This window comes from Mustelus asterias, chromosome 9, assembly GCF_964213995.1.
Source record: "Mustelus asterias chromosome 9, sMusAst1.hap1.1, whole genome shotgun sequence".
Classification (NCBI taxonomy): Eukaryota; Metazoa; Chordata; class Chondrichthyes; order Carcharhiniformes; family Triakidae; genus Mustelus; species Mustelus asterias.
The window spans coordinates 79759873-79787017 of NC_135809.1; the positions used below are offsets into that span (position 1 = coordinate 79759873).

The 27145-nt window shown below is 44.9% G+C and overlaps 1 protein-coding gene across 1 annotated transcript in view; it reads right to left on the bottom strand.

The window, feature by feature from the left end:
* The window catches only part of LOC144498772 (proline-rich protein 5-like), a 114225-nt gene that overhangs the window by 15388 nt on the left and 71692 nt on the right, over positions 1 to 27145 (bottom strand). Inside the window, exons 6-8 of the mRNA XM_078220417.1 lie at positions 23396 to 23487; positions 20057 to 20197; positions 13601 to 13739 (exon numbers count right to left, since the gene is read on the bottom strand). Coding sequence (XP_078076543.1) covers positions 13601 to 13739; positions 20057 to 20197; positions 23396 to 23487 — 372 coding nt within the window. The remainder of the gene's footprint in view (positions 1 to 13600; positions 13740 to 20056; positions 20198 to 23395; positions 23488 to 27145) is intronic.

Genomic DNA, 27145 nt, shown 5'->3' on the forward strand with positions numbered 1-27145 from the left:
GTACAGAGCAACCATGATCCAAATGAATGAAGGGGCAGGTTCATGGAGCAGAATGGCCTACTCCCACAGCTAAAGCAAGGCTAACACAGCAGACAAAGGTTGCAATATAATACTTCATTGCTCACCAATATTTCTAAAACCACTTCCTGATACCGAAACAACAAGAATCACTGGGCATGTCTTTTAGACGAATACAAACTCGTATCTCACTTTGACGATAAACTGAACTAAAGAACCAGCGAAAGCTTGACATCATTATTTTCTGTTTCAGACAACTCTCAGTACAATACTCAATCACACCGCATTTCAGAGATAGAGAGGCAACCTTGTAGCTGGCTCGTCACAAATAATTCACACACTTTCAGAACAATGCAAAACTGTGAGAATTTTATTAGCTGGATGCCCAGGTTGGGAGAGTTAGTAGAGATAACAGCTTGGTCATTGACTCAATTGGTCACACCGTCACCTTTCTTTCACAAGGTCGCAGCTTCAAGCTCCATTTCAGCACTTGAGCTGAAAGATTCCGGCAGAAACTTCAGTGAATTACTGAGGCAGTGCTGCACTCGCAGGGAGATGCTGGCCGGGGTTCTTGGGACACTTCCCCTTTTGCCTCTGACATCCTGGCGGGCCTCAATGGCCTCTCTTCACTCCAGCGGGGTTGGCCTCCTGTTCCCCATTAGTGGGGAGCAGTTGTAAACCCCGCTGGAGTGAACCACTCCCAGTTGGGGGGTAGGAGGGGCACACATGCTAGCGGGCCCAGAGACTTCAGTCCTGGGTGTTAGGAATGGGTTAACAGACCTTCCAATTAAATCCTAATTTGATGTCAATTATTGAATAGAAATCACTGATATATAAAGGGGCTACAGGTGGCACTGGGTGTTGATGGAGAATTATACGTGGAGTTGGATCAAAGAAATAATGGTAGTTTATGAAGAAGCAGAAATTGTGTCTCCTTTACTGAACTGCAATCTAGAGGCTCAAACACTGGGCCTGCTAATGAATTGGAAATAGCGATTTCCATATGGTAATCAGCTCCGCACCAATTTCCGGCATTGAGCTGATTACTTTGGAAATCTTCGGCCGGGAGACATATCATAGAAATCATAGAAACCCTACAGTGCAGAAAGAGGCCATTTGGCCCATCGGGTCTGCACCGACCACAATCCCACCCAGGCCCTCCCCCCATATCCCTACATATTTACCCACTAATCCCTCTAACCTATGCATCTCAGGACACTAAGAGGCAATTTTAGCACGGCCAATCAACCTAACCCGCACATCTTTGGACTGTGGGAGGAAACCGGAGCACCCGGAGGAAACCCACGCAGACACGAGGAGAATCTGCAAACTCCGCACAGACTGTGACCCAAGCCAGGAATCGAACCCAGGTCCCTGGAGCTGCGAAGCAGCAGTGCTAACCACTATGTTACCGTGCCGCCCTACATATGGAGGCTCGCTGTGCTGGACTGGGAGAATCGCTCCCGCTGTCTTTCAGATGGGACTGAGGCTCCATGTAAAAGATCCCATGGCACTATTCCACAGAAGAGCAGGGGCATTATCCCTTATATCCTTTTAAATATTTATCTCTCAATCACCTTCACAAACAGGCAACAACACCTTCTCCACGATCATCCTCAACACCGATGCCCCACAAGGCTGTGTTCTCAGCCCCCTACTATACTCCTTATACACCTATGACTGTGTGGCCAAATTTCCCTCCAATTCGATTTTCAAGTTTGCTGATGACACCACCATAGTGGGTCGGATCTCAAACAATGACAAGACAGAGTACAGGAATGAGGTAGAGAATCTGGTGAACTGGTGCGGCAACAATAATCTCTCCCTCAATGTCAACAAAACGAAGGAGATTGTCATCGACTTTAGGAAGCGTAAAGGAGAACATGCCCCTGTCTACATCAATGGAGACGAAGTAAAAAGGGTCGAGAGCTTCAAGTTTTTAGGTGTCCAGATCACCAACAACCTGTCCTGGTCCTCTCATGCCGACACTATTGTTAAGAAAGCCCACCAACGCCTCTACTTTGTCAGAAGACTAAGGAAATTTGGCATGCCAGTTATGACTCTCACCAACTTTTACAGATGCACCTTAGAAAACATTCTTTCTAGTTGTATCACAGCTTGATATGGCTCCTGCTCTGTCCAAGACCGCAAGGATCTACAAAAGGTCGTGAATGTAACCCAATCCATCACGCAAACCAGCCTCCCATCCATTGACTCTGTCTACACTTCCCGCTGCCTCGGCAAAGCAGCCAGCATAATTAAGGACCCCACGCACCCTGGACATTCTTTCTTCCGCCTTCTTCCTCCGGGAAAAAGATACAAAAGTCTGAGATCACGTACCAACCGACTCAAGAACAGCTTCTTCCCTGCTGCTGTCAGATGTTTGAATGGACTTGCCTTGCATTAAGTTGATCTTCCTCTACACCCTAGCTATGTCTGTAACATTACATTCTCTATGAACAATATGTTTTGTCTGTATAGCACACAAGAAACAATACTTTTCGCTGTATGTTAACACATGTGACAATAATAAATCAAATCAAAATCAAAAAACAGTTTATCTGGTCATTAGCAGGTTGTGGGAGTTTGCTGGATGTATATTAGCTGCCACTTTCTCTACATTACAACAGGGACTACACTTCAAAAATTGGTGAGTAACGTCATTGACTGTGAAGCACTGAGACTTTCAGTGGTCATGGAAAACACTATAAATGTGAGCCTTTTTCCCTTTACCAAACCGACAACAGGTTATTGATGCGTGACTTCAGGAGTCCCTTTATCTGACCTTCCTATAAGTGCAACAGAGCTGTAAGAATGAGCAAACTGACATTCAATACGTTTTGTTTCTGTAACTTGAGCAGTGTTGCAGCTTCTCAAACTTCTTATGCATTACAAAGGGCTGAATATATCGACATCCCAAGTGCAGGACAGGAGATTGTGCAATTTACCCACCAACTAGGCCTGGAGACTGCATTGCTCCACGACATGGATGACTGATTTTAATCATGTAATTTTATTATATAACTGTCCTCCACTCACTGCTTTTTGCAGGAGATCCTGTTTGCTGTAGTTTCAGTTTCGAGCAACTTAAAACCACAAACCCCACCTCGCCTCCAACTCACTGGCTGACACATTTGGACTCAACATTGAGTTCAACAATTTTCAATTATAACCTCTGTCGCCATTTTGTTTGTGTTTATTATGCTGGCTTGTTTGTGTCCTTTTGTTTCTGAATTTCTTTGTACGTGGATGATGACTTTGGGGACATGAGTTCAAATCCCACCACTGCAGCTAGAGGAATTTACAGTTTATTAATAAAGTTTGGAATTAAAAAGCTTGTCTTGGTAAAGGCGACCATAAAACTACCATTGATTGTTGTAAAAACCCATATGGTTCACTAATGCCATTGAGGGAAGGAAATCTGCCACCTTTACCTACACGTGACTCCAGACCCACGGAGATGGTGGGATGGGAAACTCTGTTATCTGAAAAGTATTGGCCTTCATGCTAGGACTATTGATCCATAAAGTAACTAATATCCTGATTATCACAATCCAGCAATTGCTGGGGATATTAAAAGCTTCCAGGAGCAAGTACAACTTGACACTGCAAACAGTGATGTGCATTTATCACTATGGAAGAAGGGAACAGAAAGTCCTATCAGCTCACAGTTTACTGAAAAACATTTAAATTTGATTGAGTTATAATTTTATTTAATTATAATTACAAAATTGGAAGGGCAGCGATATCAGAAAGTTACTGTATTAATGCACTGGCACAAGATGGTGCCGGCACTGAGAGTCCAGTGCTACTGTATAAACACCCTCTCTCGCGCCTCTGCTGCCTTACGCAAAGCAAATGACAATATGGGGGAGGGCGCAGGGGTGAAGAAGTGGTTAAAGACTCCCAGTGCAGTTTAAAGCAAATACAGCTAGTTAAGGGGAAATCTGGAGGACAAAGCCATGTAAAGGAAGAATCAAAAGTCTGCACTGAATAAAGGAGTGGTTGACAATGAATGCTGAATTGGGCAATAAAACATTGGGAGGCATGAAACAAGAGAAACAATTTTGATGTCTTCCCATATTCCTGGGGCAGGGGCAGTGGCTGTGGGCGAGAGAATCAAGGCCAGCACTGATTTGCGTTCTCTGTGAATTCAGTGCTGCAGGATTGACTGAACGTCACTACTAAAGCAATGGTAGAAAAATGCTGGCTTTCTAACTGAAATAATACAAAACTTCCGTTTCCTGCAGCCGTGCTTGTAGGGACATGGGCACTTTGTCACCATTCCAGCCACAATGTGAAAGAGACAGGCTTACTAAGCATGCTTTCGTCAATCCCTCGTTACACTGTCTGGCTTTAATCTTTATGGAGTTGTTCTCAGAGATTATACCTGGAAATATAAGTTTGTAATTCTAACATATAAAATATAATACAAGTCAATTTAGCCATCCCAAGGCCATGAAGATTAAAGCGATCTTGCTGATTGGGAACCGTTACAATGTAATGAGGGGTTGGCACAAGGTACATCTTCCTATCAGTGGTTTAAAGATTCTACGACCTCTTACAGGAAGGTGACACTGTTTCTACAAAGGGGAGAATGGTTAAGAAAATATGCCAAGAAACAAACTGTTAGCACTGGAGATGGATTTAAAGACGGAATGGCAGTTGGTTTAAGTGACAGACTAAGTACTTGGTATCGGTAACCAACCAATGTGGGTAGTGATTGGGTTGCAAAAGCCCGAAGACCATGGGTGGTTGGGGGAGGAGGAGGGGGGGGCGTTGGGTGGATGATTGAGGAACAGTAAAGATTGTCGATAACTGTGTACTGTTCTGATTACCATATTACGGGAAGGACATCATTGCTTTGGAGAGAGTGCAGAGGAGATTTACAGGAATGTTGCCAGGGCTTGAAAATTGCAGCCATGAGGAGAGATTGGACAGGCTGGGGGTGTTTTCCTTAGGACAGAGGAGACTAAGGGTGTATTGAGGTGATAGCGTCCGGGACTCACTAATTACATTTAAATTAAGTCATATAATCATAGAATCCCTCCAGTATAGAAGGAGGCCATTCGACCCATCCTGCAGCAACAACAATCCCACCCTTTCCCTGTAATCCCACATATTTCCCCTACTAATCCCCCCAAAACTAGGGTCAATTTACAATGGCCAATCAATCTAAACCGCACATCTTTGGACTGTGGGAGGAAACCGGAGCACCCGGAAGAAACCCACGCAGACACGGGGAGAGTGTGCAAACTTCACACAGACAGTGACCCAAGCAGGGAATCAAACCCGGATCCATGGCGCTGTGAGGCAGCAGTGCTAACCACTCAGCCACTGCGCTGTTCACAGGTCATGACTATTAAAGGGAACAAAGCCGATTTCGTCATCAAAACAGGGCCAGTAACATTGCAGGAGGCTGAAATCGGGCATGAACCTGATTTTTTGCCTCTCTGCCCGATCTTCCTGGCTCGCCTCGCCGATCTTCCTGGCGGGCCAAGATGGTAAGATCCCCCCCCCCCGTCCCCCCAGTGTCTTTGAGGAACTAATGGAAACAAGCATTTCAACACGATCACAACTCATTCACTCAGCCATTGAGCAGTGAGGTAACTCTAGGAAGCTAAAGGCACTTGATGCTGATTTAGTTTAACACAATGATCAACAGTACAGAAGGATAGATTTGGATGACGCATGGAGAATGTCTCTGATTATGAAAATGATGGCTGTCAAACTGGACTCAAAGTGTAAACTGTGAAAGACTGGGAATTGACTATGTTGGTGACAGATTGAAAAGTGGGATTTATTCAAAGGTGCTTATTCCTTGTAACTTTCCCACAAGGAGATCACACTGCTTAATAGTTTCAGCGGAGAGAAGGAGCATGTACTTGGACAGTCCATCCCATATATGAAATAAAATTCATTTTCAGGATGTGGGCGTCTTTGACTGGGCAGCATGCATAGCCCATTCCTATCTGCCATCAATTTCAGAGGGCATTTGAGAATTAACCACATTTCTGTTGGTCTGGAGTCACATGTAGACAGACCAGGTAAGGACGGCAGATTTTCTTCCCGAAAGGACATTAGTGAACCAGATGGGTTTTTACAACAAATGACAATGGTTTCATTATCATGCTTAGACTTTTAATTCCAGATTTTTTATTGAATTCAAACTTCACTATTATGGTAGGATTTGAACTCAGGTCCCCGGATCTTGCCCTGGGTCTCTGCATTACTAGTCTCGTGACAACACTAACTTCCTGAGAAGCACATGAACAGTTAAAACTTGTTGTTTCCTTTCTCACAAAGATTGCATATAATTCATGTGAATACTCACAGAGATAAGATCATTACATGACAAAATGCATCGGCAGTTATTTAGCAGATAACGACGTATCTCTTTAAAATACTTGATAAATCACTACACTTAACGACTCAAATCTCCACCCCGCTCTTTAAATTTATTGGAGTTGGTTTCCTTTGGGAATACTCATTTACTTAGTATCAAGTTCAGGAAAGTGGAACAAAGATATGTTTTATTGGGTGTTTGCTCCCTTGGTGTTGGCAAAGGTTACTAGAGCTTTCTTGGTGGATGAGGCAGGGAGGGAGTGATGGGGAGGCAGTGAGTGCAAGCTAAATGAATGAGACAAAAGCAGGCCTCCAAGCAGACTTCCCCTTTTCTTGGCCGAGACCCACGTGGCAGCAACCTGATGATGCCTGAGAGCAGGTTCCTTTAATATAATGTCTCAGCCTCTCACCCTCCCAGGTTTAATGTTAGGGCCTTGAAACCTATTTCATCTGAAATTCACCTGAACATTCTCCTTCTAGATCTGGAACAGCAAGTACCACTGCTCCTGGGTCAGATCAGAAGCAGCACATTTCAGAGACATTTCATAAGGAGAGGTGCCGGACTGGTGATATTATTGCTAGACTTTTAATTTAGAAACTCAGCTAATGTTCTGGGGACCCGAATTTGAATCCCGCCACGGCAGATGGTGAAATTTGGATTAAAATATCTGGACCTAAGGTTGGGCGGCACGGTGGCACAGTGGTTAGCACTGCTGCCTCACAGCGCCAGGGACCTGCATTCGATTCCCAGCTTGGGTCACTGTCTGTGTGGAGTTTGCACATTCTCCCCGTGTCTGCATGGGTTTCCTCCGGATGCTCCGGTTTCCTCCCAGAGACGTGCTAGTTAGGTGCATTGGCCATGCTAAATTCTCCCTCAGTGTACCCGAACAGGCGCCAGAGTGTGGCGACTCGGGGATTTTCACAGTAACTTCATTGCAGTGTTAATGTAAGCCTACTTGTGACACTAATTAATAAACTTAAGCACTTAAAAAGAATCTACTGATGACCATGAAACCATTGTCGATTGTCAGAAAAACCCATCTGGTTCACTAATATCCTTTAGGGAAGGAAATCTACTGTCCTTACCTGGTCTGGCCTACATGTGACTCCAGAGCCACAGCAATGTGAATTAATCAAATCAAATCAAATCAAATGTGGTTGACTCTTAACTGCCCTCCAAGGGCAACTAGGGATGCCCATGTCACACGGATGAATTTAAAAAAGACTGGGTCTGGGGGCCATTTTTGCCTTTCAGGTTTCCCCTCCAAATCATTTCTGCCAGCAGGGTAGCAGATCTATTGCTCCCAAGCTTTTACTGTTCCTAACTGACTTCCTGAATGATATCCTCAATATTCCCTGGGGCTGGTATGGATCCTGGCTTTTTCAACTCCTGGCTGGACCCGATGTCAATGGTGTGGCGCTGGCAGGCTGGAGTGAAATGGGAACCTGGCAAAGGTTAGTCAGTGTAGGGGGGTGGTCCTAGGGGGCGATTGTTGAAGGTTGGAAGCCCTGGGGCCGGGAATGTCTTTGGTTTCCTCACGATTCCCAGTGGATTGCATCTACTCTTGCTGGACCACAAGAAAACCTTGAGGATAAGCTTGGTGAGGCAATGGCCCAGTGGTATTATTGCTAGACAATTAATCCAGAAACTCAGCTAATGTTCTTGGTATCCAGGTTCGAATCCCACCACGACAGATGGTGGAATTTGAATTCAATAAAAAATATCTGGAATTAAGAATCTACTGATGACCATGAAACCATTGTCGATTGTCAGAAAAACCCATCTGGTTCACTAATGTCCTTTAGGGAAGGAAATCTGCCGTCCTTACCTGGTCTGGCCTACATGTGACTGCAGAGCCACAGCAATGTGGGTGACTCTCAACTGCCCTTGGGCAACTAGGGATGGGCAATAAATGCTGGCCAGCCAGCGACGACCATGTCCCATGAATGAAGAAAAAAAAATTTACTTCCCTGTTTGATCATTTTCTGGGAATGCTGCTTACTGTTGGAGTCAGGGGCTGCTCACACTGAACACATCGCAAAATGGCTCCTCAATAAAGCCCACGTCTGCCTGAATTTCACCAGTAAATAAATGGTGAGTGATTCAAATTGAACACGGACTGAGAGGGCACCACTTTAACCTCAACTTTAAACCCCTTAGCCCCCGTAATACCCTTCCCTTTGGGGGTGCAAGGGTTTAAAATTGGGGCTGAAGTGGGAGGATGAGCCACAAAGCTGAAAATAAAATTGGAAGAAGCTGGAGAGGGCAGGTGATGTTTTATAAAGAGGGAGGAGAGGTTATGAACACCGTGGCCTATCTCTTGTCTCCTTACTGAGCCTGACTGAAGTGTTGTGGATTTCCATCTTTCCTCTGCTTCTGACCCTCGAGCCCGGCTTTGGGCTGACTGCTTCCACTCTGACTGTTCATCCCTCTGAGAACTGCTGCATAGTGAATCACTAATTAACCAGTACTGACGGACTCAAGATAATCAGTATTTACTGTTGAGAAAAGCATGGATGTTAGGGAACTTGGGGAAATAAATAGTGATGTCTTGAGGAGTGTACATATTACAGAGAAGGAGGTGCTGGAAGCCTTAAAGCGCATCAAGGTAGATAAATCCCCGGGACCTGATGAGGTATATCCCAGGACGTTATGGGAGGCTAGGGAGGAAATTGCGGGACCCCTAGCTGAGATATTTGAATCATCGATAGTCACGGGTGAGGTGCCTGAAGATTGGAGAGTGGCAAATGTTGTGCCTTTGTTTAAAAAGGGCTGCAGGGAAAAGCCTGGGAACTACAGGCCAGTGAGCCTCACATCTGTGGTGGGTAAGTTGTTGGAAGGTATTTTGAGAGACAGGATTTACAGGCATTTAGAGATGCAAGGACTGGTTAGGAACAGTCAGCATGGCTTTGTGAGTGGAAAATCATGTCTCACAAATTTAATCGAGTTTTTTGAAGGGGTAACCAAGAAGGTAGATGAGGGCAGTGCAGTTGATGTTGTCTACATGGACTTTAACAAGGCCTTTGACAAGGTACCGCATGGTAAGTTGTTGCATTAAGTTAAATCTCACGGGATCCAGGGTGAGGTATCTAAATGGATACAAAATTGGCTTCTTGACAGAAGCCAGAGGGTGGTTTTCAAACTGGAGGCCTGTGATCAGCCTCAGGGATCAGTGCTGGGCCCACCGTTATTTGTCATTTATAGTAATGATTTGGATGAGAATATAGGGGGTATGGTTAGTAAGTTTGCAGATGACACCAAGATTGGTGGCATAGTGGACAGTGAAGAAAGTTATCTCCAATTGCAACGGATCTTGATCAATTGGGCCAGTGGGCTGACGAATGGCAGATGGAGTTTAATTTAGACAAATGCGAGGTGATGCATTTTGGTAGATTGAACCAGGGCAGGACTTACTCAGTTAATGGTAGGGCGTTGGAGAGAGTTACAGAACAAAGAGATCTAGGGGTACATGTTCATAGCTTCTTGAAAGTGGAGTCACAGGTGGAAAGAGTGGTGAAGAAAACATCCAGCATGCTTGGTTTCATCGGTCAGAACATTGAATACAGGAGTTGGGACGCCTTGTTGAAGTTGTACAAGATATTGGTACGGCCACACTTGGAATACTGTGTGCAATTCTGGTCACTCTATTATAGAAAGGATTTTATTAAACTAGAAAGAGTGCAGAAAAGATTTACTAGGATGCTACCGGGACTTGATGGATTGAGTTATAAGGAGAGGCTGAATAGACTGGGACTTTTTTCTCTGGAGCGTAGGGGGCTGAGGGGTGACCTTATAGAGGTCTATAAAATAATGAGGGGCATAGACAAGGTAGACAGTCAATATCTTTTCCCAAAGGTAGGGGAGTCTAAAACTAGAGGGCATAGGTTTAAGGTGAGAGGGGAGAGATACAATAGTGTCCAGAGGGACAATTTTTTCACACAGAGGGTGGTGAGTGTCTGGAACAAGCTGCCAGACGTAGTAGTAGAGGCGGGTACAATTTTATCTTTTAAAAAGCATTTAGATAGTTACATGGGTACGATCGGTGTAGAGGGTTATGGGCCAAATGCAGGCAATTGGGATTAGCTTGGGGGTTTTAAAAAAAAGGGCGGCATGGACAAGTTGGGCCGAAGGGCCTGTTTCCATGCTGTAAACCTCTATGACTCTAATGACTGAGACTTCATCCTGAAGGCCTTCTCTGGGATGATTTTATTGGATGTGGAGCTTGAGCTTACTGATTGAAGAACTTCCAAGGCAGGCCCCGGAACATAAAGAGGTGGCATTCCTGAGGTCTTTAAATATTAAAGGGCAGTCCGCAATATTCTAGTTAAAATAGAAATCATGCTCTGTAAATAGCATGAATTCTGCATACAATATGCATCATTCCCAAGGAGCCTGCATTTGCTGTGTAAGAATTTTGTAGCTGTTTGTCTCACTAATAGGGAACTGTGTGGTTAAAATCCTGGAACGCTGGCAATAAATCACAATTCCTTCATCCGTGGGTTCCAATTCTGGAATTCCCAATCTAATGGCACTTTCGGAGCAACAAACTGCAGCAATTCAGAAAAAAATCCAGCATCACCTTCTCAAAGGCAACTAGGGAATGCTAATAAATACTAACCTTGCCAACAACACCCGCATTTCAATAATGAATATTTAAATAAGTAGAACTTGGCAGCAGCAAAATATCTAAATTGTCAGACATTGAACCAGCTTGGGCTGAATTTTCATCTCCCAGTGGTGAGCAGGGAGAGGATGAAATGCGAGGTGTGTAGGGCTGCATTTTTAAATTTCCCTTTCGATTCCCACTACCCCCTACTTCCATCAATCCAGCACCACTTAAAGTGATGTTCGGTTTTCTATTTGGGGAAGACTGCTGTGGAGTCAAGAACCTTTTAACACATATGTTTAAAAGCTCTTGCCAATTTCAACAGTCATAAGATAATGGTGTTTGATGATTTAAGCATTTTTTCAATCCAATGGTTTGACTTAATGTCTATACATCTGCTGAACCTCTAAAGCACCCTTACAGTATACACTGGGTGCAGAACCAATGAACCGCAAAATGACACTGCTAAGTGCATGAAACATTCATGAATTTAAAAAAAAATCACATATGCAACATTCCTTTTGAAGAAACCCTTAATCCTGTCCAAATAAACACACAGGCATTCAAAAATTGAAGTTTGTGTTGATTTTTGCAGATTTTTCCACTGGCAAACACTTGATGACCAGAGCAGATTCCCAGTTATGGAAGTTGTTACATAAACTTCAACAAAAGCAGTTTTCTCAAAGCGTTACCAGATTTCTACTTTGTTTGGATTCCCTCAAATGCGGAGAAGTGAGAATGGACTTTCAACAGCAATACGTTCAGTAAATTTACAAACTAATGAGGTTTCGCACATTGAAAGATCACACCCCACTGGCCAAGGGCTAACGGAGAAGTCAGGAGATTTATGTGCACCTTGAAAAAGTGACATGTACAGCTATGGCTGAGAGCTAATCAGGAAGCAAGTGATATTCCTCACAATTGCAGAACAACTCCTCACTTGACTACGGGAAAGCCTCTACTTTACTCATTTCTACACATCACACATGCACATGTCTTCCTGAGCTGCTCCAGGGAGCTAATGATCAACATATCCGCAAACACGGCTGAGAATAGAAGGATCAAATGAAAGTAAATGCAGAGCGAAACATGAAATTTAGAGTCAAACTGATAAAGCCGGAAGATAAAGTGCTATTGAAATGTGATTGTCATGTTAGAAAGCAAACAACCCCTTATGACTCCCTGCCATTTGCTGTGGCCAACTGCTAAGTGCATCACAATCTTCAAAGCACTGAAAACACTACTCGTAAGCATTGAATCTAATTCTGACATTGAGATTTTAGATGAAGAATATGAGCTAAATGAAACAACGTCAGATGTTTGATATCCTACTTGTGAGAGAAAATATCCAACTTACGTAGGTGACTATATTCCAAAACTAACTATTTTCAGTTGGTCAACAGATCTTTCATCTCATTGCATATGACTGAGTGTATTAAGTTAACTGTTAGAACATGTAATAAATTAAACATTCAAATTATGCTTAAGTTTATTGTTTATACTTTTGGAAGCAAAGGATTGAAACAGGTTGGGTGGGATTTTCCATCCCCCCATGGAAATGGAGGTGGCCCATCATTGGCTGCTTAAGAGATCTTCCAGTCCCTTCGCTGCTTTCACCCACTGTCGCTGGGGAACCCAAGGTGGAGGTCACCATCTGCAGGACTGGAACATCCTGCTGGCGGGAACGGCCAGAATATCCTACCCGCCATGTCTCTCATCTACTAAAATGCGGAAGGATGTGCATTGTCTATTTTGTCAACTTGAGGCTACGATACACTGTACCAGCAGAGGGAGTCTTCTAGGAAAGATCCATGTCCAACAGTTCTTGCAGTTTTATTTTTAAATTTATCTGACTGAATGAATAAATGTTTCTGTCTCAATAACTTCACAGATGATTTATTGTAGAGGGATGACTCTGAAACTGAAAGCACCACATCTGATCCAGAGTGGAATCCTCCTGATGACGCCATAGCCAAAGTGACTCAGAATGAATATGATTAACTCTTTGAATTTGATGAGTTTCAAAACACTTGCATTCTGGTTAAAGGTATCTTCATACAATTTATTCAATAAACCCTGCCACATTAATTTAATATGAATTACTGGTGCTTCATTTACTCACATTTCAAAATGCGATCAGACACGCCCACAGTTCACATTTTATACTTGTTGTTTAAGGCGACCCCCATTCGCTTCATAGGTTAACTTGCTACAGCAATGGAGGTCATTTGGATTTTGTACCCTGGTATAAGATGGGTGACAGTGAGTTGACAGCCCATTTTATCACTCTCCCAGGCAACAGGCTGTCAGGTCACTATCCCAGTTTCGCACAGAGTTACTATCACCACCAATCAATATGCGCAATAAATGTTAGATAGGGCAACAGATCAGCTTGATGTACACGTTGCACTTGAAAAATGTCTTCCTCAAGACTCTCCACCCACAGTTTTATAAGAAATCCCTTCAAAACTATAATGCATATGAAGGAACTGAGCGTGAGGAGATTATTATTCAGAGCTGTCCAGGCTGACAAACATCACTGAGAATGTGGCTGCATTTTGCCTTTCTCATCACTCTCCTCTATCCCTCAGCTCCCCTTTGACTACAAATAGCAAATGGCATTGACCTACCAAGTATGTGGACATGATCTGCAATGTTCTTGTTCCTGGAGAACAGTTCATAAGTGCCCAGATAGGGGGAGACAACTAACTGCACCAGTCGTTCCAGTTGGATGTATTCCTCACTTGGGCCTTTAGGCTCATGGGCTCCCTGGTAAAAGAAGCAAATGAACCACTTGAAGAAGGTTTGAACATTTACTGTAAAGCGCACCATATGTTTTTAGGATAACGGTTCCTATTTATCTTTCCTCACCTGCACCTGCATTGGGATTCTCTCTGCCATGGAGGGCGCATGCCGAGAGGGTAGGCCCTGTTGCTGTGGAGACTAACTTCATGAGCTGCTTGAATGGTTCATGGTGGCTCGTCCTTCCATCCTGCGTGACCAAGTCCCAGCCTTGATAATTCTCCACAACCACAGGAGTGAGACAAGGGCCTCAGTGGGTATGGTGGAACAGTTGGTGTGAATCCACAGGCCAACACTCCCTGCCATGCCATACAGATAGATTTCTAGACTCTAAAGGTGTCATTGGGTATGGGGAAAGTGCTGGAGTATGTTTTTGAGATAGAGAATCAGACACGATTATATTGAATGGTGGAGCAGGCTTGGAGGGCCGATTGGACTACTCCTGCTCCTATTTTCTATGTTTCTCCTTTAAAGTGTCATCCTCTCCAATAAATACTCCTCCCAAGAACTCCCTCCAATAAATGCCCTTTTGGAATTCTCTCCAATAAATACCCCTCCCAGGTGCCCTGACCCATTTTTCAGACATTAAAGGAAATCATTAAGCAAGTGTTAATAATACATGTTGAAAAGCATAGTATGGACAACAAGTCAGCATGGCTTTATGAAAAGGAAATCCTGTTTGACAAATTTATTAGTGTTTTCTTGAGGATATACCGAGTAGGGTAGATAAAGGGGCACCATAGATGTGATATACACAGATTTCCAAAAAGGCATTTGATAAGATGTCACACAAAAGTTAACAGGCAAGATAAGGGTGCATAGAATAGGTTGTAGTATTCTAGCATGGGTAGAGGATTGAAAAACAGACAGTCAGCATTAATAGGACTTTTTCAAGTTGGCAGGCAGTTAATAGTGGACTGCTGTAAGGATCCGTGATGAGGCTTCAGCTTTTTACAATCTATATTAATGACTTGGATGAAGAGACAGAGAATAATGTATCTAGGTTTGCTGATGAAACCAAACTAAGTGGAAAGGTAAGTTGAGGGGAGGACACAGAGCAGCTGCAAAGCAATATAAAGAGGTTAAGTGAGTGAGCAACCAGGTGACAGATGGAGTATAATGTACAAAGTGTAAAGTTATGCACTTTGGTCCTGAGAAGAGAGAAGCAATATATTTTTTTAAGGTGTAAAATTTGTTGCTTGCTAGGCCATTTCAGAGGGCAGTTAAGAGTCACTCACATTTCCAGGGAAGCACAGAAGATTTACTTCCCTAAAAGACATTAGTGAACCAGATGGGCTTTTACAATAATTATGTTTCCATAATTATCATATCCTAAAAAAGGTGTCAATTTCAGATTTATTAATTGAATTTAAATTCCACCAGCTGCCATGGTGGGATTTTAACACATGCCCCAAAACATTAGCCTGGGTCTCTGGATTACAAGTCCAGTGACACTAGTATGACATCACCACTGCCCCCAAGAGTGCTGCAGAGGAACTCGGTTTGTGTGCAATGGTTTACAGGGTGTGAGTTGGTGTACTATGATGTAGAGAGTATGGGATTGTGTACAGTGATGTAGAGAGTATGGGATTGTGTACAGTGATGTATAGGGTGTGGGATTGTGTACAGGGGTGGAGAGGGTGTGGGATTGTGCACAGGAATGGAGAGGGTGTGGGATTGTGTACAGTGATGGAGAGGTTGTGGGTTTGTGTACAGTGATGGAGAGGTTGTGGGTTTGTGTACAGTGATGGAGAGGGTGTGGGATTGTGTACAGTGATGGAGAGGGTGTGGGTTTGTGTACAGTGATGGAGAGGTTGTGGGTTTGTGTACAGTGATGGAGAGGTTGTGGGTTTGTGTACAGTGATGGAGAGGGTGTGGGATTGTGTACAATGATGCACAGGGTGTGGGATTGTATTCAGTGATGGCAAGGGTGTGGGATTGTGTACAGTGATGCACAAGGTGTGGGATTGTGTACAGTGATGGAGAGGGTGTGGGATTGTGTACAGTGCTGCACAGGGTGTGGGATTGTGTACAGTGATGGAGAGGGTGTGGGATTGTGTACAGTGATGGAGAGGGTGTGGGATTGTGTACAGTGATGGAGAGGGTGTGGGATTGTGTACAGTGATGGAGAGGGTGTGGGATTGTGTACAGTGCTGCACAGGGTGTGGGATTGTGTACAGTGCTGCACAGGGTGTGGGATTGTGTACAGTGATGGAGAGGGTGCGGGATTGTGTACAGTGACGGAGAGGGTGTGGGATTGTGTACAGTGCTGCACAGGGTGTGGGATTGTGTACAGTGATGGAGAGGGTGTGGGATTGTGTACAGTGATGGAGAGGGTGTGGGATTGTGTACAGTGATGGAGAGGGTGTGGGATTGTGCACAGGAATGGAGAGGGTGTGGGATTGTGTACAGTGATGGAGAGGGTGTGGGATTGTGTACAGTGCTGCACAGGGTGTGGGATTGTGTACAGTGATGGAGAGGGTGTGGGATTGTGTACAGTGACGGAGAGGGTGTGGGATTGTGTACAGTGATGGAGAGGGTGTGGGATTGTGTACAGTGATGGAGAGGGTGTGGGATTGTGGACAGGGATGGAGATGCTGTGGGTTTGTGTACAGAGATGAACAGGGTGTGGGATTGTGTACAGTGATGGAGAGGGTGTGGGATTGTGTACAGTGATGGAGAGGGTGTGGGATTGTGTACAGTGATGGAGAGGGTGTGGGATTGTGTACAGTGATGGAGAGGGTGTGGGATTGTGTACAGAGATGAACAGGGTGTGGGATTGTGTATAGTGAGTTGAGATGCAGCAGGTTATTCAGTGCAGCCCACAGATCTGGAACAGTTGACACGGAGAGCAGGAATCTTGTGGCGTTTGGTCAACTCCGAAGGCGTTTTACAAATGGCGATTTGACTCGGTTCCGGGATTCATAAACCTCCCAGTCCAGCTGCCCCAGTTTTTGTTGCTGTGGGATAAGTAGTGAACCAGCGCCCTGCACTCCTCACCAGCCCAGCTCCATTGAAGGGGTTAGCATCTCAAACCAACCCCCCGTCGCAATTTTCATGATTTCAAGGCAGCTTCTCAAGAGCACATGGTTCATGGACCTTCAGAGGAGTCATGAACCATAGCCTAGCTCCAAGTCTGGTCCAAACCCCTTGGTCAAGTTTCTTCCCTGCCCATCAGTTGCCACATTTTTCTGTCAGTTTTTCTCCTGTCAGCAGCTGTTGAGTCCTCTCTGGGAACCAGACAAACACTCCATACAGTCTGCTACCTTATACAATTCGCTGTGTTCAGCTGTGAGTGTACTGGCGCAGCTGTTCTACTGTAGCAGGCCAAATCTCATCCATGGGGTGGGTTCTCATCATCTGCATCCCCCCTCCTCCTCCCCTGCCCCTGCCGAACTCCAATTTAAAATAGGATCAAGACCCCTTTAAATTCAAGTCCTTTTTAATGTGGGAATCTTTTTAAAGGAGTTTCATCATCAGAGTCTCCCAATCATTTGCACATCAGGAGGCTTCACCAAGAGGAACAACTTTTTAAAGTGACATTATGCACTGCACTTCAAAGATTCCTTTATTCTTTCATGGGATGTGAGCAGCATTTGTTTCCCATCCCTAGTTGCCTTTGAACTGAGTGGCTTTCTGCAACATTGCTAAGAGCAGTTAAAAGTCAGCCACATTGCTGTGGGTCCCGGAGTCACATGTAGGCCAGACCAGCTCAGGATGGCAGATTTCCTTCCTTAAAGGACACAAGTGAATCGGGTGGCTTTTTACAACAATCGACAATTATTTCATGGTCATCATGACTGATTACTCATTAAATTTGAATTCCACCAGCCATTGTGGTTGGATTTGAACCTGTGGAACATTAACTTGACCTCTGGATTACCAGGTCAGTGACATTACCACTATATCACCACCTTATTCTCTATGACTCTTACCAACTTTTACAAATGCACCATAGAAAGCATCCTATCCAGATGTAAAGCAGCTTGGTATGGCTCCTGCTCTTCCCCAAGAAACTACAAAAAGGGTTGTGAATCAAGTCCATCACACAAACCAGCCTCCCATCCATCGACTCCGCCTACACTTCCCACTGCCTCGGAAAAGCAGCCAGCATAACCAAGGACCCCCACACCCCATCCACCTTCTTCCATCAGGAAAAAGATACAAAAGCCTGAGGTCAAATACCAACCAGCTCAAGAACAGCTTCTTCCCTGCTGCCATCAGACTCCTGAATGGTCCTGCCATATATTAAGTTGACCTTTCTCTCCACCCTACCTGTAACTGTAACACAATATTCTGCACCCTCTCCTTTCCTTCACCCCAATGTACCTTATGAATGGTGTGCTTCGCGCCTGTATAGCATGCAAGAAACAATACCTTTCACTGTATCCCAAAAAATGTGACAATAATAAATCAAATCAAATAATATCTCCCCCATATAATGAGCCTTATGATCAATTTAAACAGTGAGCATAACCAAGAGAGCTGACAATCCTGTCGTTTAATCCAGTTAATATCAGCAGAAATATCACTTGCTTTAACAAGCTTGACATTTTAGCAGTACTTGTTAATACAGCTCCCTCAGACTGTCGGGTTCAACAACCCTCCAGGTGACTTCACAAGAATCCACTGGTTAAATAGAAATAATGTGGAGATGCCGGCGTTGGACTGGGGTAAACACAGTAAGAAGTTTAACAACACCAGGTTAAAGTCCAACAGGTTTATTTGGTAGCAAAAGCCACACAAGCTTTCGGAGCTTCTTCAGGTGAGTGGGAATTCTGTTCACAAACAGAGCTTATAAAGACACAGACTCAATTTACATGAATAATGGTTGGAATGCGAATACTTACAACTAATCAAGTCTTTAAGAAACTTGATTAGTTGTAAGTATTCGCATTCCAACCATTATTCATGTAAATTGAGTCTGTGTCTTTATAAGCTCTGTTTGTGAACAGAATTCCCACTCACCTGAAGAAGGGGCTTAGAGCTCCGAAAGCTTGTGTGGCTTTTGCTACCAAATAAACCTGTTGGACTTTAACCTGGTGTTGTTAAACTTCTTACTAAATAGAAATAAACAGAGGGTAAGCAAAGAAAGAAAAGGTTGTTAAATTAGAACTATTTTTAAAAGAAGTATCCTTATAGTGAGAATCATTTGGCTAGACTCTGCTTTGAAATGAATCAAAAGATTCATCAGGCTGTAAACCTGACAAGCAGCAGGAAGTTTCAATTCTGCGAATGGACATTTATCAATGTTCTTGTACAGTGTGGGGGAAATGGAAAAGTACCAGACAACTCAGCAAAGGCTGAGCCAGCTATGCAGGAGGAAGTGACTAACACGAAAAGTCTCATAGAACTGACCTGGGAAGGTGCAAGGACATAGAGAGGATTACATGGAGTTACAAAGGATTCATTTTAATTTGATCTGAGGGTGTGGGCAGCACTGGCACATTGTATTTATCGTCCATTTCGAGTTCTGAAAACTGAATGGAGTAAGAGTCAATCACAGAATGTGAGTTTGGACTGAGTGGTAGCTCAGGTAGAGGGGGGTCTTTCCCAGAGGACATCAATGAAGAGTTGTTCCTTTTGTTAGAATACAGCTACAGCTCTGATGGTTATCAGGTTTCTGGTGCTGGCCACTAATCACTAGATATATTCCAAAGGATATCACTGCTTGCCATGTAGGCATTTGAAATCTCAATCACTGGCCCAATAACGTAGGCTCCCTACATCATTGTACACAAAGTACACAATCCCACACACTCTCCATCACTGTACACAATCCCACACCCTCTCCACCCCTGTACACAATCCCACACCCTCTCCACCCCTGTACACAATCTCACACCCTCTCCACCCCTGTACACAATCCCACACCCTCTCCATTCCTGTACACAATCCCACACCCTCTCCACCCCTGTACACAATTCCACACCCTCTCCATCACTGTACACAATCCCACACCCTCTCCGTCACTGTACACAATCCCACACCCTCTCCACCCCTGTACACAATCCCACACCCTCTCCATCACTGTACACAAACCCATACCCTCTCCATCACTGTACACAATCCCACACCCTCTCCATCACTGTACACAAACCCACACCCTCTCCATCACTGTACACAATCCCACACCCTCTCCATCACTGTACACAAACCCACACCCTCTCCATCACTGTACATAAACTGTAATCCTCTGAGCACCAATCAGCCTGGTAATGTTCCTAAAGGGAGTTGCAAGCTTTAGCCCACCTAAACTAAACCCGTCCACATTCATCTCTTACCTGAAGCACTAGTAGCATCTGTGTGATGGATGGAGGTACATCAGTGTGAGGTTGGTGAAGCACTTGCTCCAGGTTTACTTTCAACAGCACCAGATCTCGGAATCCCAGCAACGCCATCTGACGAATGGTTAGTTCCTGCCCCTAATGAAAGGGCCAAACATCAAAGTTATTTTACACCTCTTGTGCAACAGCAACTTTTTAATTCTGTCTGGCTGGAAATCACTTTGTCAAAGTCATTGGGAAAACGTATAAGCCTTTGAAATAAGCACATCACACAGAGAGGGGAATGCTACCAGCATGTTAAGAATCTGTACAGTAATAACAATCCTCATATAGTGGAAGGAATTGGATTTTTGAAGGGGGCACTTTGCTGTCACATTTATGTGCTGGACATAGAGTGAAAGAACCTTCAAATACTTCCACCTTGTCCTGTGCCACTTTCTCTATATCTCCACCTGGCCACTTCCTTTCCCTTAAACAACAGATAAACAAGTGTTTGACACTCATTCAAGCTATGAGCTGAGGTTTCCATTGTAAATGAGGACAAACTCATTTATAACAGAAAGATGACACAGACAGTGTAACAAGAACGTGACAACAGACAAATGCATGTGGATAGGATGTGCCTGCAGGCCGAAGGCTTTCAACGCTGATACAGATGTGGGCTCACTGCGCCATCTAGAACATCTTTAAATCTTGTAACAATAGCACAAAGGTGCAGACATTAGATTAGCAACATGCTGTGCCTCAAGTGCTTTGGACATCACTGGGGCATTTCTCACAAAGCAGATCAGAGCTCAGCCTTTGGGAGGAAGTAATGAGCCAGATGCTTTCTCCACAGGCTGCTGTCATCGAGAGGGGGGATTTGCGTACATCTTCAGATACTTTGCATGCAGCAAACAAGGATTGAAGGCAGAACTGAGTGCTGTCCTCAGGGTGTGATGCTGATCTCCTTCAAACACTCACAGTCATTTCCTTTTCTGTACCACTGTCTTTACAATAATCCCGTGGCACTGCGGAATAAAACCTGCTCTCGTTTATGTCATCTATGCCAATTGGATGACCTGTATGTTTCTAAATTCTACTCAGTGGGAGGGATGACCTCAACAAATTTTCTGGAGCCGTATAGTTTGGTGATTGTCTCTGACTCACTGTAGGGATCAGTGTGTGTGTGTGTGTGTGTGTGTGTGATGGTTAGTAAGGGAGGATTGATTCTCTCTCAGCCTTGCACTGATAAAACTCATTTATTTATGTTTCCTTCACCAACTTACCTTACTATCTCCTCACTTCCAGAAGACAGTAACTCCTTGCTGGGAGATGGGAGACAGTTACTATTATTATGGACCTCCTACCTCTGCAAACCTTGAACAATGGTGAGGAGCATTGTAACCGAGGTTTGTTCTCTCTTCACCCTGCACCTCTGTAACGGGCACTTACAGTGAGTACCTTTGAATTATGACTCGGAGCAGGAGGCTTGGCCGATTTTTCCCTCCAAGGCCATGGTGAGGCCAATTGTAACCTTCCTTCACCCTCCCAACAACCAACTCTGTATAGGCCCAGGACTGAACCTGGACCTTCCTGTCCCATTGTGGCTCAGTAGCTTCATGGAAAAAAAACAAATGAGGGTCGGGGGTCATTAAATTTGGATTGCGTGTGTAATATTTAGAGTTGCATATTGTGATCATAGAAACCCTACAGTGCAGAAGGAGGCCTTCGGCCCATCGAGTCTGCACCAACCACAATCCCACCCAGGCCCTACCCGCTAATCCCTTTTTTTTACCCGCTAATTTACCCGCTAATCCCTCTAACCTACGCATCCCAGGACTCTAAGGGGCAATTTTTAACCTGGCCAATCAACCTAACCCGCACATCTTTGGACTGTGGGAGGAAACCGGAGCACCCGGAGGAAACCCACGCAGACACGAGGAGAATGCGCAAACTCCACACAGACAGTGACCCGAGCCGGGAATCGAACCCGGGACCCTGGAGCTGTGAAGCAGCAGTGCTAACCACTGTGCTACCGTGCCGCCCTTTTCTGACTACAATTATACTGACTACCGACTACCGTGACTACCGTGCCGCCCTTTTCTGACTACAATTATACAGGCCATTGGTGAGACTACACCTGGAGTACTGCGTACAGTTTTGGTCTCCTTACCTAAGGAATGACATGCTTGCCGTAGAGGGAGTGCAACAAAGATTCACTAGTCTGGTTCCTGAGATGTGGAGATTGTTTGAGGAGGAGAGGTTGAGTAGACTGACGGATATTCCCGGGTGTTTAATGTCTGATCCATTATAATTCATTTTTCAGGAATGTTGCCTGAATGTTTGCAGAACTGGTTTCAAGAAGGACACTAGTGTTTGTTCAATGGATCTCCCATTGAATCTGGAGGATGCGGTGGAGGCATTGCTGATGGAATTTCCCTAGCGCTGATATGGAATCCAGCTCACTGCAATACAGGAGTGTGGTGACAACAACTGCTCTGTACACCAGGGGCGGAATTTTCCCCAAAAAACAAAGTCTCATAACAGTGAGAATACCACCACGGGTAAAATATGAGAAGTTACCCTGAACAAAAGGATAATGGAACATTGTTGTGTCACATTTGCATGAAAACATCAACTGAGGTGTTGTTTTCATTCCCTGAGTATATTTCTATCCCACCTTTTCTGGCCGTTTGTGGCTCTATGCACAATTGTTACTACTGGGAGGGTGGTGGAAGCGGGATGCCTCACATCCTTTAAAAAGTACCTGGATGAGTACTTGGCACACCATAACATTCAAGGCTATGGGCCAAGTGCTGGCAAGTAGGATTAGGTGGGCAGGTCAGGGCCTTTCATGCGTTGGTGCCGACTCAATGGGCTGAAGGGCCTCTACTGCACTGTAATAATTTATGATTCTGTGATCCTGTGAATCACCCATATTGCCATTCTTTCATGTATGACCTTAATCAGTCACTATTCACACAGGGAAATCAACGCCAAAACCAATATCCTAACACATACACACCCATGCACAGAGAGACAGACCTACACATACCAGTGTGGAAATCATGTACACACACAACAGGCACACATAACATTTTCCAACAGCTGTGACTAGGCTGCGGTCAGGAATATTGGATCTGTTCCCTTTCCCTGACTCAATGTGCATATTACACTGCTGTTACCACCATGACTGAGATCATCGGACTCAGCACTGCCCAAATATCAAATCAGGGCCTTGAACTTCTTCAACTCGAGGTCCTCGAGGCCCCAGCCAGCCTGTTTGCCCCTACTGAGTGTCCAGATCACACCACACCAACCATAGCCTTTGCCTGATGGATAGTCAATCTTTACCTGCACAGGGTAAAATATGGCCTGTAACATGGGTAGGATTTCAGTGAAGAAATTGTCCCAACTTCTGGTTAAAGCTTCCAAAAGATTTTCACCTGAGAACAAATGAAGAAAGAATTGAGCAACTGTGAATGGTAGTAAACCTCTAATGAGAACTGCTGAATGGTAAGCAAGGTTCACCCAGTTGATTCCATTAAACAATTATTTCTAAATGAGGGAAGCCAGTGTTGAAGAATGTAATTTTCCTCCTAATTTATTCCTCCTGATCCTTGATGAGTTATAACACTACCCAAAGACAGGGTAAGTCTGCCTTTATCCCAATTGTACATTGTAACCTAAATCTAGGCTAACATTTCAGTACAATAGTGAGGGGGTGCTGCAGTGTTGGAAGTGCTGCAGGTTGAACTGAGGCACTGACCTCCCTCTCAGGATCATAAAAGATCCTTTGGTACTACTTCAAAGTAGAGCAGGGGATCTAGTGATTCTGCCCGGTGATCCGGTCAACTTTATCCCTCAGCCAAAACCGGTGATCTAATCATTACCACATTTCATTTTGCAATCAGTGCTTCATAGCACTTGAGAGTGTACAGCAGAGATTTAAAGGGTGTTGCCTGGGAATGTTGCCTGGGCTGGAGAATTTTAGTGAAGTATAAAGATTGGATAGGCAAGGATTGTTTTCTCTGGAACAGAGGCAGAGGGAAGATCTAAATATTTAACATTGAGTGCTGTAGACAGAGTGGTTAGGACAGCTCTATTCCACTGGGCTGAGAGATCCAAAACGAGGAGGGATTTCGAGAAAGGCCCAGGAGGGTTAGAGAGGATTCAAGGAGAATCTTTTTCACCCAGAGATGAGGCTCTGGAACTCACTGCCTGAAAGAGTGATAAAGGAAGAAACAATTAAAAATATTTGGAAATGTACCTGAAGTGCTGTAACCTACAAGGCTATGGACCAAGAACTGGATAGTGGGATTAGATTGTTTGGCTACTTGTCAACCAGTGTTAACACAAGGGGCCAAATGGCCTCCATCCATGCAATAAATTTCTATGATTCGATGGAAGCTTGCTGTGTGTAAATTGGCTACTACATTTTCTGCATTACAACAATGCCTACACTTCATGAGTATGTCATTGCTTATGAAGGTGCCCTGGGCCATCCTGGGCTGTGAAAAGTGCTAAATCAATGTAGGCCTTACTTTAGATACAAGTCTTTTGTACCCTGAACACTTCCTACTGCAGCGGAGGCCCAGTTCTATTGACTTCATTACAATTCCCGTAACCCCTTTGGGGCAGACAGTTCTGTGTAATGTAGGACTGTGGGTTTGAATCCATCTGGAAGAAAGTCGGGTCTGCACTAAGCTTCCAGCTGACATGTGGGTGACACTTCCTGCAGCTCCCACATGGCATGTTTTGCAGAGGTGCCCCAACATTGGATGGCAGCGAGATCGTCCAGTCCCACCGATGTCAGCGGGGTTTACATCCTCTGCTGCTGGGAAACCAATGGCGGGAGGGGGGGGGGTGGAGTCACTGTTGGAGGAACTGGAAGATCCCACCAGCAGGAACGGCTGGAAGTCACGCCCATAATATGGGGCAGGATATTTCGGATGATGGGGTCTCCCTTTGGGGGTCTCAGGGCGAGTAGAGCAGTGGAGGCCTGGAGGGATGGAAAGAGGGGGGAATTGAGGTATAATTGGAGAGGTGGGGGGTGGGGAGGGAGCCTGATGTTAAAAGGAGACTACTGATGGAGGCCTTCCCTCCAAGGCCTGAACCGAGTTAATTTTTGAGCTTTCCCCCATGCCTCAGAACTCCTCCTGCCAGCCTGAAAATTGAGGTTGGGAGGGAAATGGCCCGTAGGTGGTCAATAGTTGGTCACTTAAGTGCCTCGATGGAGGCAAGGATGGGTGGGCTGGCTTGGGCCACCTGACCTAGGCGGCACGGTGACACAATGACTAGCACTGCTCCCTCACAGCGCCAGGGAGCCGGGTTCAATTCCAGCCTTGGGTCACTGTCTTTGTGGAGTTTACACATTCTCCCCATGTCTGCGAGGGTTTCCTTTGAGTGCTCCGGTTTCCTCCTATAGTCCAAAGATGTGCGGCTTAGGTTGATTGGCCATGCTAAATTGCCCCTCAGTGTCAGGGGGATCAACAGGATAAATACATGGGGGTTACAGGGATAGGGCCTGGGTGGGATTGTTGTTGGTGCAGTCTCGATGGGCCAAATGGCCTTTCTGTGCACTGTAGGGATTCTATGATTCTATGAAAATTGTAGAGAGGTTGGGGTAGGTGAGAATCTAGTGAGAAGGCCCTCTGAAAATCTTACGCTCATGCCCCGGCCTACAAACCTGCCCATGGAGACTGTCAACTCATCATTATAAGATGGATTAGAAGTCACAATTAAAAAGACTGTTGTATAAACACACTGTGCTTGCAGACCTATTAAAAGTACACATGCTCATCATGACTGACAATATATTCAGTCAATATTTGACAAGCACGATTAGTAACTAGAGGCTGGAAAGCTAGAGTGGCCCAAAGAAACAGAATGGAATTCATCCTGTGATTGCTACTGGCAGTTATCATTTGATCATAATGATCAGTCAATCTTTTCCGAATCAGCAACCCATCCATTATAATGATGACAATGATTAGAAGAGGGTTGGACTATAACACTGGTTGTACTCCATCTCTAATCACAGTCTTGTGTAGCACCAGAAAACCGTTCACCCTCTGTGCTTACAACGCAAAGACTGACGTTGCTTGTAACGGAATTCAGGGTTGTTTCCAGTCTGGGCCCCAATTCTCTGACTCTCTCCAGATATCTGCCCGAATCCTACCGCTGCCTCTCCATAAACTGCCCGAGTGATGGAATGACTTGTAGACTTGGTGCTTTTTATTTCCTGTGCTTGTGAGTGGAGTAACTGGCTGGTGTTACATTCAATATGCACTTGCCTCACCAGCATTTTAAACATGGGCATGACTAATATTGACTTTCCAAATTCAGTAGACAGTAGACATTGTTATGTGGAACAGCGGCCCGCTTTTGTAGACTGAGCAGAATGCATTGTTTATGGGCACATTTGCCAACTTCATTTTACACTAGTGCTCATCACGTCATTATACCGCTACTCTCCCACTCAGTGCCGTTTATCAGATAAATAATGTTCATAGTTTGATTGGAACCTCATGTTGCTTCATACTGAACTGAATGAAATACATTCACATGATGTGAGGGTGGGAGCGGCTGTGTCGTCACAAGCTCTGGCGCTACTCATCTTTTTAATCCTTTTTTTATCCTGATGCACAACCCATAATTAATTGTTTGATCTTGATTTGTATAATTCATGCTCTGTCCCTGGAAGATCCTGGCTGGACTTTGGTGACAAGCAGCCGAGTTAAGTCAAGGAAGTCCTCATTTGATTGAGGTGGTTGGAGACAGCCAGGGTGGGGTCTAGTTTGCAGTGGCGGTTTCACTGGTGAGTGGGCCCATGCAGTGGCAGTGCTGTAGGCATCAAGATGGCTGCCCATTGTAGTCCTGGATAGTCAGGGACCATGGCTGGACAGTGTCCCAAGCGCCCTGGCAATGCCAACCTGGGAGGGCCTGTCTGTAAGGGAGAGCCTGAGTGGTGTGCGGCCTTTAGTGACCCCATAGTGGGATGTCACTCACTTGGTTGGGGGGGATGGGGGGTGGGGGGGGTAGTAGGGGTGGCTGATGCCGGCGATTGGGGGGAAGGGCATTATTGCCAGTGAGAAAGGAGGG